The 15,535-nt window shown below is 43.5% G+C and overlaps 1 protein-coding gene across 1 annotated transcript in view; it reads left to right on the forward strand.

Annotated features, from left to right (window-relative positions):
* Positions 1–15,535, forward strand: part of hecw1b (HECT, C2 and WW domain containing E3 ubiquitin protein ligase 1b) — a gene marked incomplete at both ends in the record, with an annotated part of 102,724 nt that overhangs the window by 39,754 nt on the left and 47,435 nt on the right. Inside the window, 1 exon segment of the mRNA XM_080725985.1 lies at positions 5,846–5,996. Within this exon segment, the coding sequence (XP_080582111.1) occupies positions 5,846–5,996 (151 nt within the window).

Consider the following 15,535-nt stretch of genomic DNA (forward strand, 5'->3'; position numbering starts at 1 on the left):
TATTTTCAGTAAATAGATGCCTGCATAACACTGTTATTATCATATAGGAGCTGAAAAACACAATGTGGACACATTTTGAAGCCTTACCTAGCCCAATTTCAAAGGACATGATAAAACTACAGAATATGAATATTTTACACATGTTTTACTAAGTGTATGTTTATGCGTTTTCATTTGGAGACATTTGCATATATCATATAAAAAGGTCAAAAAAGGGCTAATAGACTGGATTTTTTTTATTTTATTATTTTATTATTTTAATTTATTTATTATTATTATTATTTAATTTATTTATTTTACTGACAGCCCTAACACTCTTGGTCTGACATTCGGCGCCGCTGCTGCGTATTTACGCACAGCCAGTAGTGCTGTTACGCAGGGTTTTTTGGGTATTGTAGTTCACTTCAGCCAAAATAAAGTAGACACATTTTGTGGAGAATTTCATTGGCTATAAGAAGTGCCAGTCATCAGAACAACCTGCTGCCATTGGCTGAATATATGAGCCAGGAAACGGAGTCATGGACCTCCTCTGAGAACATACTATTGGTTGCTATTGGGCGACTGGGAGACGACTGAGACAGGACTAGAAGCTCCAATTGGGTGAAATGAAGTGTCAATCATTGTGTGGAGCTTGGAGGCTATTTTAATAGTATTCATTTGTAAAACTGAAAACCTGAACTGGAGTTAGAAGCAAAAACACGTGAAAGATTGTCATTATTAAAGATAAATATGGATCTATAAATCCATAGTTAAAATAAGACAAAGAGACCAAAGGACGTATATCTTAGATTGCTGTATTGAGGAGAGACAGACAAAGAGACAAACAGTTCTAAATCTCTTCCCACCCTAACGGCAGGACAGAGGATTCTCTCTCTCCCAAAATGGAAGTTTAACATGTATATAAAGAGTACAGTTATGACAGTAAGAAGTCGTGGAACTTATTCATTCGTTCCCATATCATAACAAGGAAGTAGTAGGAACTCATTGATTTGTTCCTATATCATAACAAGGAAATAACAGGAAGAAAGTGCCACGTAGTGCTGGTTATTTTCCACCACTCGTGACTTATACAGTATATCATGATTTCATAGTCTAAAGTTATTATGACCTGCAATCTTTAGCCTGACCCTACAGTATCCGACCAAAATGTGGTCTCATACTGTACGTTCAGTTCATATATATCTTATATGGTCATATGAGCTTCATACACCAATAACATAATTATGTATCATAATTTATCCTAACAATCTATCCTTTTAATTTTTGTATGAGGTTCATATGACCTCCATATTAAACATTTTATCAGGGTAATAATAATAATAATATTATGAAGACTTTAATAATATTTATAAATTCAAATTTCGAAAAGGACTGTAATATTTTTTTTAAAGAACTGTAATAAATCCTTAAAGTTAAAGAAACTTGACACCTTCATTCATCGTTTCTTACAGATGAATGAAGACAGAATTAAAATTGAATAAACAGATAAAAATAAAGAATAAAGAATGAAAAATGAAAAAAGAAAATATGAGTTGATCGGATGACCATTGATCGGATGACGATGATGACGATGATGATGATGAGGGTGATGATGATGATCGGTGGGGCATTGTAGAGACGTGAGGGAGGAGGACGCAGGATGCAGTTGATGTGGGGTCGTTCTTCTGGGTCTCTCAGGTGATTCCTAGGGGGGACGAAGACTTGGCCAGTTTACTGTTTCAACAACAATTTAGTTCATCATGATAGTGTTTGTACTACACATGGCATCAACAACAGTGCAACAGAATTCTCACCGACAAGGCACGATTTTACTCGTGCCGATTGCGGTGGATTGGCTCGTGCACTGGTCTGGCCGGGCCTCAGGTCGTGGTTCGTCTGCACCCCATCAGTCAGGTGGTTTTCGATGATGACCCGATTCTCCTCCTTCCCCACACTGCAGTCCTCTCTCCGTCACCGTCAGCCCATGTAACAGAAACATTTCAAATTAAGTTTCAAATAAATCTTAAATCGATGAAAAACCAAATTAAATAAATTAAAATCAAATTAAAATTAAAATATATTAAACCTTAAACTCCCCCCTTTTTTACAACAAGTTGTAAAAGTTAAATAAAATAATTTAAATTATTTAAATCAATGAAATGAGCTTTAAATCATACACTACAGTACAGTACAGTAGCAGCTTGGGCACAGGGGAGTCAGTGATAAGTAATACGCCTCAGGGCCGAGAAGCGACCTTGTGTCCTTCTCCACAATGGGGTCTAATTTGGTTGTTATGGTAACCTGGGACATGACGTTCCCAACAGAGCTTTATGGGTAATGGAGTCTTAACAGTAAAAGAACAGGGCAATTAAACAAAATACCATAGACAGTAAACAATCAGAATGTTTACGAAAAATAGGAGAAAGGAAAGTCTAAACAGGGACATGTTCCCAAAACAATTCTCTCACACACAGACCATCTGACCTTGACAGATCCAGGTGGTTTCTCACAGACAGTCAACCAGACGCTGCACTCAGAAGTGCACACACACAACTAAAATGGATCACAGTCACATGCACGCTCACGCACACACTCACACAAGAGTGATGGAGAGGGAGTGGAACAGATAAGGGGTTAAAGCGACATTTACGCACACACAGGCGCTTGCCCGCACTCACACATACATTATTGGGACGGCACACACGCGTTGACGAAGAGAGAGAGGGGGGTGGAGCTCACACATTCCACCTCTAACTCACACGCACATGCATGCACGCACGCACACATACAGTACAGTAAATTCATTCTCACAAAAAAGTCATCAAATAAATGAAATTATAGTATAATACACAGCCAGAAGCCTCTGGTCAGGTTTAAAACTTAACGTTACAACATATTATATTAATTTAGACATCATTAATTTGAGTTAGTTATTCTTAATCTTAAATCTTAACTTTAATTTCTCAGAGACATTTTAAAACGTCTTAAAAGTACTTAATATTACAGAAAACAGAACTGGTCAGTAACATAGTCAAAGATAAAAATATTTGTTTCTCAATTTCCAATGGCTGGGCCAAGCCATGAAAGTGAGAGACCTCAGTATAACACAGTATTATCGGTACATAAACAGATAACTAAACACTCCGCTGACTTGCGGAGGACAAATAACATCCAACTGTACTATACAGAGATTCTGCCTGGGTCTACAGTGGGGATAACTGTACTGGGTCTACAGAAAAACTGCCTGGGTCAACAGTGGGCAAATAATGACCCTTCATAGGGTCCAGACAAACAAATAATGACAAAAACAACTGTACCGAAAAAAGTTAAAGTTTGAAAATCAGTATTGTCTCTTCCTCCTCATCACAATGAGAGAGCGAGAGCACGAACCAGAGAAATAGTTTAAAATAGAATAGGGATTGTGTACACCTCCCTGAAACTTTGTAAGATGAAACAAAGAGTTACGACCATTCGGTATCTATAGATAAGGGTTAATTTACGACGCGTGTCAAACCAAAACATTATTAGGAGCTTTCGGACTCCTCCAGACGGAGGGAGAACATCATTCACAAATCATCTCAATTATCATTACATTAACATCGTTAATTCAAAATTCAAAGACACGACACGTTACGGGGACTAAGTAAATATGTACTTATCTTAATCATCTTAGGAATTTGCCGAGCGTGGAGATCCCATAGCACCGCACACGGGTAGCATCGGTGGAGATATCCAACCCTTCGTCACACGGTCCGGTGCTGATGGATGTCCACGCGGGTCCACATTAATCCAAAATAAGATAACACTGTTGTCCAAATAAAAACCTTTGTCTGAAAATACAGCAATTATAGAGATTTTCCTGGCTGGTTTCAGATACGTGTTGCAACATTGTTCCACCGGGGGAGAGAAAGTGAACTTTAAATGGCTAACAGCCTGAACACTTATCCGTCCCTCAGTCGGCCAATGTTACAAACAGTATCCTCGCTCGATAAGGACCATTATTATTAGATAAATTATTAAAGATAAATATGGATCTATAAATCCATAGTTAAAATAAGACAAAGAGACCAAAGGACGTATATCTTAGATTGCTGTATTGAGGAGAGACAGACAAAGAGACAAACAGTTCTAAATCTCTTCCCACCCTAACGGCAGGACAGAGGATTCTCTCTCTCCCAAAATGGAAGTTTAACATGTATATAAAGAGTACAGTTATGACAGTAAGAAGTCGTGGAACTTATTCATTCGTTCCCATATCATAACAAGGAAGTAGTAGGAACTCATTGATTTGTTCCTATATCATAACAAGGAAATAACAGGAAGAAAGTGCCACGTAGTGCTGGTTATTTTCCACCACTCGTGACTTATACAGTATATCATGATTTCATAGTCTAAAGTTATTATGACCTGCAATCTTTAGCCTGACCCTACAGTATCCGACCAAAATGTGGTCTCATACTGTACGTTCAGTTCATATATATCTTATATGGTCATATGAGCTTCATACACCAATAACATAATTATGTATCATAATTTATCCTAACAGTCATACTCTGACATCACGCTTGTATCCATGACTATAGTTGTACAGAGGTTTCTTGGCAGAAAATGTGGTTTGGACTTTGTACAAACAATGGATTTTATCATGTTTACCCTTCCTCTACACAAGAACATCATTGTTGTGGAAATATATGATGTTGTTGGAGTACAATCCAACTCTAAACGTGAGTAGCAGCAGATTTATGAATATTTGTTTGTTTGTTTATGTCGGACTTCTGAGTTTCGGCGCTATAATCAAATGGTTTGCGGATTCGGAATCACAAGAATCTTAGCTTTAAAATGGTATACAGCTTGGCAATGCAAGTAACACAGAGGCTTGTCTAAGCGTGATTGTTTGTCAACAAACGGCCGGCGGGCCCGCCGGCGGGCCCACACCTGTTAAGAGGTTAACACATTTCGTACCAGAGACGGAGTTCTCTGTTTTTTCAAAAGTAGGCACTTTTGTGCCTACTTTTGACAGAGACATTTCTACGGAGATCTCTTAATCTGATTAATATCGCCGCTATGTACAGTCCGGAGTGATCCTTGGTTGCTATGAGACGAGTGCATACAGAAATAAAAAACGGACTCCTCCATCCGGTTCAATTCTTCTTCTGCAGGAAAAAACAAGCATCCAAGTTTTGAAATGGTTGGCCGCTAGTTGCGCTGTTCTGGCACCAGAAGCATCCATTTCCCCCGAACTTTTACGTTTGATTTTCTTACCTTAATAAACATTGTCATAAATACTTAATGGTTCCTGTCGCTAGTTTAAAGCCTCGTTTCAATCATCATGATATGCGTTTTGTGAAAATATGGTCCAATTTTATATTTATATTTATATTTGATGTTATAGAAGGGTATGCTGTTGGAGGGGCTTGTGATCATAGGCTTGTGATGATTCTTCTTCGTGTGCTTTATTTTCGGCAAGCTCAAGACAATGTCCCATGTATCCCTGTGGTTGCAACTGAATGCTATTGGCAACCAATAGCATTTGAGATGGTATCATTTCTACCAATGAACGCTGATTTCTACAATGATGGCGTCACCCATACAACGGCCAAAAAAGCTTCATTTGCGCAGCATAGACACCAATGGCTTTCCACCATCTTGTAGATCTGCTATTTTCAAACACTTTTGGTACTTAAAGTACATTTTGATGCCAATACTTTAGTACTTTTACTCAAGTACATTTTGAATTCCAGACTTTCACTTGTAGCAGGGTATTTCTACATTGCAGAATTGATACTTTTACTTAAGTATATGTGTGTACTTTTTCCACCACAGTGTGTATTTTATGATATTTATGTTGTTTTCCATATATTTGCAGGCTGGGAGGCGCGTGTGGACAGTCATGGGCGGGTGTTCTACGTGGACCACGTCAACAGAACCACCACCTGGCAGAGACCCACCGCCGCTGCTACACCTGACGGCATGAGGCGTTCCGGATCTCTCCACCAGATGGAGCAGCTCAACCGAAGGTACGCTATGAAATAAAGGCTATTATTACCCGGCTTAGTTGAATGCTTGATTCCGATTGGTCAAGCGCTGACATCAGTGGTGAATTATAGGAGAATAATGACCGTTCCGCTCTATAACAGGCCGCTGCCTAATCAACGGCTCAGAGCACCTGCTGCACTCAATTGTGAATTTAGTACCGTATCCAACATGTCAGCCATGTAAACAAACACACAGCGTCATTTACAACTAAACGTTGCTCTCAAGAATGTCTTTCAAAACATTTGAGGCGAGAAATAGACGACGCAGTATCAGAAAATGGATTCTGTTCAGCACTTCCTTGTTTTCCTATGCGACCGTGTTGCGCCGGGGGGGGGGGGGGAGGGGGCGACTAGTGGTCGCGGTATTGCTTTTTCTGAGCAGGATTTGGGGAATAAGAGGTTAAGAATCCTTAACCTCTTTATTCCCTCACATGGCCCTATTCTAGCGCCACCTTCAGGCCGATTTTTAAAACACATTTTTGGACACTGCTCCTACAGTTTTTGCCCTAAAATCACGAATATCACTACACAGCATGTCTACGCAAGATGGCGCCGGCCAGGGCTGCTATGGTGACTACGTGTGTTGCATTCTGTTTGTTATTCGTGTTGTACGTGTCGTGTGAGCCTTCTTACACAAGAGAAGAGCTGCTGAACATTGGGTGTTCTACCCCACTGGACATTTTACCATCATTACTCACCCGTTCCACGGATGTACTGGATATTCTGCTGAGGGGGACAGCGTTCTTTGCCAGCGCTGTACGTTGGACCAGAAGACAACGGGGGAAGCGAGGAGGTTGTCTGGTTCGCCTACGGCGGAGAAGTTCGCGTCCACCGCTGCCAGGTATATTCCTCTGCAACGTGAACTCTTTACCCAATAAAATGGATGAACTCCGGTTGCTTGTTTCACGGGAGAATGACTTCAAATCCACGGCTGTTTTCGCGTTTGTGGAGACAAAACTGACGGCGACAGTCCCAGACGGGGCTGTACAGTTAGATGGCTTCTCCGCGTTTCGCTGTGACAGAGACTTCGCGGCGGCTGGGAAGTCAAGTGGAGGAGGATTAATGTTCTTTGTGAACAACCGCTGGTGTTCTGATGTGACAGTGTTGCAACAACACTGTTCTCCTGCAATTGAAACGCTTTTCATCCTCTGTCGCCCATTCTATTCTCCCACCGTGAGTTTAACGCGTTCCTCCTCGTGTGTGTTTACATTCCTCCGGATGCTGACGTCACCGCAGCAGTGGATACACTAGCAGAACAGCTGACGGGGGCGGAACGTAAATACCCGGACAGTTTTGCTGTGGTGCTTGGGGACTTCAACCAGGCTCATCTGAGTCGGGCTCTCCCTAAATACAGACAGCAAGTTACATGTGCTACTAGGGGTGAGAACATTCTTGATCACTGCTACTGTACCATCCCGCAGGCATACCATTCTGTCCAACGTGCTGCTCTGGGCAAGGGTGATCACCATCTCATCCATCTGATCCCTCGCTACAGGCAGAGATTAAAAATATCAAAACCTGTAGTGCGGAGTTTCAGAGTGTGGTCCAGTGAGGCAAGTGAGCGACTCTGTGCCTGGCTGGAGAGTGCGGGCTGTGACCAGGACTTTGTTGAGTGGGCGGGGCCTGAGGCTGGAAACAACCTGGATGAATACACGGACACTGTGACATCATTCATCAGCCTCGGCGAGGAGGTGTGTGTCCCCCTCCGCTACAGGAAGATCTACAACAACGACAAGCCCTGGTTTTCAGCCCATCTCAGGAGGCTGCGGTCGGAGAAGGAGGTGGCCAGGCGTAGCGGCGACGTGGCCTTGTTCAGGCGAGCCAAGTACGAGTTTGCTAAAGCGGTGAGGGAGGCGAAACACCGCTTCTCGGAGAAACTGCGGCAGCAGCTCTCTGAGGGGAACTCCTCCTCTGTCTGGAAAGGACTTAAAACCATCACCAACTACAAGTCCAGGTCCCCACAGGCGTCTGACAACCTCCCTCTCGCCAACGAGCTCAATGAGTTTTACTGCCGCTTTGAGAAGGAGAGTTTCCCCCCTGCCCTCCCCCTCAACCCCCCCTGGCCACAACCACTTTCCTCCCCCCCAACCCCACCCCCTCTCACTGTCACAGAGAGAGAGGTTAAGCTGCTGTTCAGGAGCCAGAACCCCCGGAAGGCGTCCGGCCCGGATTCTGTCTCCCCCTCCGTCCTGAAGCACTGCGCTGACCAGCTCGCCCCGGTGTTCACCAACATCTTTAACACCTCGCTGGAGCTGGGCCAGGTCCCAGCATGCTTCAAGGCCTCGACCATCATTCCCGTCCCCAAGAAGGCCAAGGTCACAGGCCTAAATGACTATAGACCCGTCGCCCTGACCTCTGTGGTCATGAAGGTCCTGGAGCGCCTTGTCCTGGCCCATCTGAAGCGCATCACTGATCCTGTGCTGGACCCGCTGCAGTTCGCGTATAGAGCAAATAGATCAACGGAGGACGCCGTGAACATGGCTCTGTACTACACACTAAACCATCTGGACACTACCGGCAGCTATGCCAGGATCCTGTTCGTCGACTTCAGTTCGGCCTTCAACACCATCCTACCATCTATCCTGGAGCACCAGCTGTCCCTGCTGCAAGTGCCTGCCTCCACTCGCAGGTGGATTACGGATTTTCTAACCAACAGGTCTCAGTGGGTGAAGCTGGGGAAGAGCATTTCCAGCTCTAGGACCACCAGCACCGGTTCCCCGCAGGGCTGTGTCCTGTCCCCACTCCTGTTCTCCCTGTACACCAACCGCTGTGTTTCTCTCCACCCGTCGGTCAAGCTCCTCAAGTTTGCGGACGACACCACCTTGGTGGGCCTCATCTCCAAGGGGGATGAGTCTGCCTACAGGAGGGAGATCGAGCGGCTGCGAAGCTGGTGTAGCAACAACAATCTGGAGCTAAATGCTCTGAAGACAGTGGAGATGGTGGTGGACTTCCGGAAGGACCCAGCCCCGCCCCCTCCCGTCATGCTGGGTGGCACTCAGGTGAACTCTGTGCAGTCCTGCAAGTTCCTGGGGATGATCATCTCCAGGGACCTGAAGTGGGAACTAAACATCACTGCCCTCCTGAGAAAGGCCCAGCAGAGGATGTACTTCCTTCGGCAGCTGCGGAAATACAGACTGTCGAGGTCCATGATGACCCAGTTCTACACGGCCATCATCGAGTCCATCCTCACCCACTCTATTATCACCTGGTTCCCCGCTGCATGTGCAAAAGACCTGGTCAAGCTGCAGCGGGTGATACGTTCTGCGGAGAGGGTGATTGGCCGTCCCCTGCCCTCCCTCAAGTCCCTGCACGACTCCAGGGCGCTGAGGAGGGCAAGAAAGATCATGACTGACCCCTCCCACCCTGGCCACAGCCTCCTCACCCTGCTCCCCTCTGGGAGAAGGATGCGGCATCTGGGGGCCAAGACAGAGCGCCACAAAAACATTTTTTTCCCCTCAGCCGCCAGGCTGCTTGATGACGCAGGTTTCCCTTCTTCCCTTGCCCCCTAGGGATACCAGAACTATGACTTTTGCACTACTGGACTGAACACTACTGCACTTTACTATAATATTTATTTTATTTATTTTCTTGCACGGTGTTGTTGTGTTGTTGGTTTCATGTTATATGTGAAAAAAGGAAGGATTGAATGCACACCTGTAATGTTGCCGAAACAAATTCCTATGTGTTTTACACAATGGTGAATAAAGGAATCTGAATCTGAATCTGAATCTGAATTCACCATCGTAAACACTGGTTGCTGAGGGAAGCTACTTCCTGAAGAGTCGGTTATTGGCCGGTAGTGTATCATGTGTGTATGATCTGCGATGTGATTGGCCAACGTATACACAACGTATACAGATGATGCAGATTACGTCATTTTGCCGGGAAATCCCGCCCCTGTCACTGCTAAGAAGAAAACATATAAAGAGAAGGCTTCAGAAGCTGAAAATAACGGAGTGGGTGTTCTAAAACTTTAGCGATTTAACAGTTAGGACAATTTTAAGATTTGTTTTATAAAGAAAGTTACATGGTATAACTTTAACACTATTCCTTGTAATTTTATTTCTGTCTGCCTTGTCCTGTTGTATGTTATGTAGCAGCCTGCATGTCCAAGACAAATTTCCTTCGGGACAAAATAAATTAATCTTGAATCTTGATCTTGAACACATACTTATTTTAAGTTTACCATGAGAAATGTCACAGTTTGTCCGTGTAGACGTGTACACATTTTTCTATGGGCAAACCCATAGGCCGTAGAAATGTGTCATCGTGAATTCATCAGACTCTGATGTCACTGTGATGTCAGGTGAACCACTCTACCAGAATGGGTTTGCCGCTCTGACATCACACTCTGGCTTCACTGTGATGTCACACTAACAGAATCCCTTTTATGCCCATATATGGAGTTCCCTGATGTCTTCAATATTAATGATGCCCTGTTAGAGAGATCCCTGTGATGCCAGGGGGAACAAATCCCTTTTATGCCCATATATGGAGATCCCTGATGTCCACATCACTGTGGCGCTTGTCGCCCTGAGGCGTCTTACTAGTTAGTGTGGTTGCCCAACAAGGCAACACATTATAGTCCTTGGGAAACTTTATAGAGTTCTAGGGTAACCGTTTATTGACCTCTAGGGTAACTTATTCCGCTGCCATTGGAAATGGCAGGGACAGGTAATAAATAGGGAATCAATATGGAATCAATGGGAGAGGGAATCAATGGGAGTGGGAATCAGTAGGGAATTAATAGGCTCTATGCATATACGCCATTTTGTTCTACTTCCGGGTGTCTTTTGACTTCCTTCACAGGTGTTACTGATGATACTAATGAAGGCTCTGTTTGATTCATTGTACAGTGGTTCTTTAATTCCAAGGACCCCCATAACTCTATACAAATGGAATCAACTCGACCCTTGCGGGTCCATTTGCTTCCCTTTGTCAGAGTTACACACCTGTATGGGGACATTTGGAACCCACTCAAGGACACTTTGAGACCCACTGGTGTAGCAGAGTGTTTCCAGTGAACCAACATGCACAATATCAGCACTCTGACTCTGTTTGACCTGAATGGAACAGACCCTTCATTAGTATCATCGGTAACACCTGTAAAGGAAGTCGAAAGACACCCGGAAGTAGAACAAAATGGCGTATATGCATAGAGCCTATTGGTTGAGCTTCACATGACAGTTAGCTTACTGTAGAATATAGTCAGCAACCGTCAGCAACCACACCATTCAAACCACATTTTTGAGGTTTGAATCAAGTGCCATTCGGCCTACCCTACCTTCACTCTAGAGCGGATTGTGACTCATAGACCGTAGAAAATATGGACGGTGGGAAGTGATGACGTCACCATTGGTTTCTATCAGAGCGGAAATGAAGCTTGTCTTGCCTTTGTATGGGTGTCGCCATCATTGTATTAATGGTACCCAAGGAAGGCTATGGGCTGCCAACGGTCACGTCCAACCACAGGGATACTCGGAAGCTTGCCGACAATAAAGCAGACGAAGAAGAAGGAGGGCGGGACCTACGGTCTATGGGTGTAGATGAGAATGGTGGAGAATGATCAGCTTTAACATCAATTATAAAATAATAATAAATGGGACCATGTTTTCATAAAACGCATATCATGGTGATTGAAAGGAGACTTTAAACCAGCGACAGGAACCATAAAGTATTTGTGACAATGTTTATTAACACCTGGGGAGCCAAACTCGTTCAGGGACGAGTTATGGCCACTAGGTGTCCCCCTGCCACAGGAAGTTATATCGTCCACAGACGAGGCAACAAACAGTTAACTTTTTGAGACTGCAGCTGCCCTTTGCATGACCTGAGTCCATTACGTCACCCAGTCAGTGAAGGCAGCCCCTCTGGGCAAGACATCACGGAAGGATTTATCATGTTTTACATTCTACTTTGAAACATAAGAACGGCTTTATCTCAGAATGACATGAAAACAGCCCCATGGAAGCAGAGAGCTGATTGTTTTCACGGCGACACTTTACCGCGATTTTACCGCGATTTTTGGATTTTAGTTTCGCGAGCGTTTGTAAACAAATGGATTATCCTCCTCAATCTTCTCTGGACACGCACGTGCACACGCACGAAGCTTGCGAGGCACGTCAAAACAAAGCGTAAGTCAATGGTGGCAGCAGCAACAGCTATAAATGTTATAAACCTTAGCAGCCCATGTGTTAAGGTAAGAAAATCTAATGTAAAGTTTGGGGGAAATTAATGGGGTCCAATGGAGAACATATTTCTTTTGGTACCAGCCGGGGGGAAACAGCAAAACTAGCGGCCAATCGTAGGAACACTTAGTTCCGGCCCGGGTTTGTTTCATGTTAAATCTGCAGAACTGGCCCCTTGGCTATTATCCAAGACTGAAATAGCAAGACACGCCAATTCCGGTTTACTTCCCGTATCTGCGTAAAGTCACGTTCCTGGACGCAATTGGCGTCGGAAGTGTTAACCCGTTGAGTGCCTAAGATGTCCACAGGTGTTTTAATGTTCCCCCCGGAGTGCCACGGCCCTATTAAGAGGCCCATAGACGTCTTAGCTGGTTACCATGGTAACTGATAGCCTTGGTAAATGTCACTTTTATTTTAAATGGCATTCATGAAAAAAAATCACACCCAATGTGAAGTGAGCGGTGGTCGTGCTTGCATAACGTCTTCAATTGGTAATTGCTGATGTAATACAGGCTACACACACACACATTTTGCTATGGCAAAACGCTGAGGAAAAAGACTAGGATATAGGTCTAGGATGTAATTGGTGATGTAATATGGCTACACACATATTAGGGGCGCGTTCGGAAATGCACACTCAACGCACTGGTGTGCCATGTTGTCGTTCGTTTATTCGGTGCACTTACTTGGTGCGTTGTCGTTCGGAAATCCAGTGCGCGGCGCACTGGTGTGTTGAGTGCACGCACTCACCAACCCTACTCAGAAGATGGGGTTAGGCGGTGTGGTGCGTCAGTGTGGTGTTTTGATTGGTTGGTTGGTTTTCATCGCCGTGTCTCGAGCGCTTCTCAGCTGTGAACAATTGAGGAAATGACCGCAAATGCAGCATTTACAGCTTTATTGGTCGTTTGGGCTTGATAGTTTCACACGCATCAACATGTAAACTAACAGCAGGTATGCCAATATTATGAATTACATCTCCTTTCAATATCAACGTTACGTTAGCAACTGCTGCTTTTAAGGAAGTTTACCTTCAGAGTTCAGAGTGAAAAAGCACACAGCTGACTCTTAACTGGTCGTTCGTAAATAAGCCACACTGAACGCACTCTCCAACGCCACGCCCACTGCACTCACTACACTGAGCACACACCCGGTGCGGGTTTCCGAACGCACCCTAGATTAGATTAGATTCTTTTTGGGGTTACATAAATATGCACCAATTCCAGCATTCAATGGAGATATGGGCTGGGACCCCTGTAAAATTAGATGGCAGGCCAATATGATAAATCTCTGGAACAGGTTGATGGGTTTGCCACCCAATAGAGTAGCTAGCCAAATATTTTACTGGGATCTGTCTGTGAGGGAATGGGTCTCAGAAGTCTCAGATCTACTGGTAGAATGTGGTCTAGAGGAACATTATTTCCAAAGAACAACAGTTAATGAGGTGGTATTTAGAAATAGAACCCGTGCAAAATGCATTCAGTCCTGGGCAGAAGAAATCTGGCAGAAACCCAAATTAAGAACCTACTGTCTACTAAAACAAGATTATAAATGTGAAAAATATATTTTGTATAACTTACCTAAAAGTCAAAGGTCACTCTGTGCGCAATTAAGATGTGGCATTCTGCCTTTACACATTGAAACAGGAAGGTACAGGGGCCTTGCAGAGGGAGAAAGAATATGTGAATACTGTGATCTGGGTGAGGTAGAGAACGAAATACATTTTATTTTATTTTGTCCTTTGTATCATGATTTGAGAGAGTGTTTATTTAAAAAAGTTCATAATCCTGACATTAACCTAATAGAGTATGAGAATGGTGCCTTAATGACATTTCTATTTGATCATGTATTTGCTTTTGCAGAATATATCTTTAAAGCGTGGGATAGGAGGAGAAGGGTGACCTGCAGATGAAGTTAAATGTTGACTTTTGTGTTATGTGCAGGCCATATGGAGAGGTAGTGTATTGCAGGGGTGGGTGCACACCTCTCATCTCTGCAGACGTTTGAGTGTTTGCAGGGATGGGAGGGGTGTACTCACTTCTGTAAGGTACTCACTTCTGTAAAGTACTCACTTCTGTGAGATACTGTATACTTAGCTGTTGGTGGAATTCACACTGGAATGTCTGTTTTGTTTATATGTATAGTATGTATTTGATGTGTCTGATAATCCCATGTGGGATGGGTCAAATGTTGTCCAGACACGGAAATAAAATGTGCATTCATTCATTCATTCATTCATTCATTCATTCATTCATTCACACACACATATTGCTATGGCAAAACGCTGAGGAAAACACATTGCTATGGCAAAACGCTGAGGAAAAGTGGCTACAGATAGGTCTAGGATGTAATTGGTGATGTAATATGATGTAATATGGCTACACACACACACACATATTGCTATGGCAAAACGCTGAGGAAAACACATTGCTATGGCAAAACGCTGAGGAAAAGTGGCTACAGACACACGCACAGCCACTCTATGGAGCGGTTTACCACCGCTCAAAAAATAAAATAAAACAACACTGGCTCTGTTCTTTAATTCCTTTTTCCAAATGTCAACCATCCTATATAGTATCTACTGTTATACAGTATAATGCTTTTAAAAAGCGTATAGAAATGTGCATATGAATAACCTATATATTATTAATTAGATATATAATATTATCGTATTATGCCGTTCTCACGGAAATCTTACTGCAAGTGGCCAAAAATGTAATAATGACTTAAGTCAGATATGTTATCTTAATGTGCATTGACAATAAAATGAAATATGAAATACTGAAACAGCCTTGCCTATTCATTAGTTCATTAAAGTGTAGCCTATATTAGGTCAATATAATAATTGATTGATTGAATACAATCAAATTAAATACTGCAGACCTGTACATTTTAACCATCAATATATAAAGCCAACAGTAAAAAAAAGATGTGGACATTTGCACATACTGTAGTGTAGGTGGTGCTGTTGGAACAGTTTATTGACGGAGAAGCAAGAGAAGAAATGGTGAAAGGCATTGTGGGTAATTTTCTGTGGAAAGTCAGCGCAAGTCTAGTCCAAAGCAGACTTGGTTAAGTGGGAGGATCAAGTCTACATCCTGGTATTTGGTCTCTACTTGCTCAGATGCAGACTTAAGGATTGGAATGGTACTTGGGCACAGACTGATGACGTTTACAAAGGACAGGAGTCTGTACAAGTAGGGAGATTGAAAAAGACCCATCGTGACAGAGACGGCCTCGCCTCCCACTGGGGTTCATCATTGAAGGGCGGTACTTACCGATCTACTTACTTGATCAGAACACACCTGTGGAACCTGGAAGGTGTTCCACCCCAAA

This window comes from Nannobrachium achirus (assembly GCF_963921795.1).
Source record: "Nannobrachium achirus genome assembly, chromosome: 5".
NCBI lineage: Eukaryota > Metazoa > Chordata > Actinopteri > Myctophiformes > Myctophidae > Nannobrachium > Nannobrachium achirus.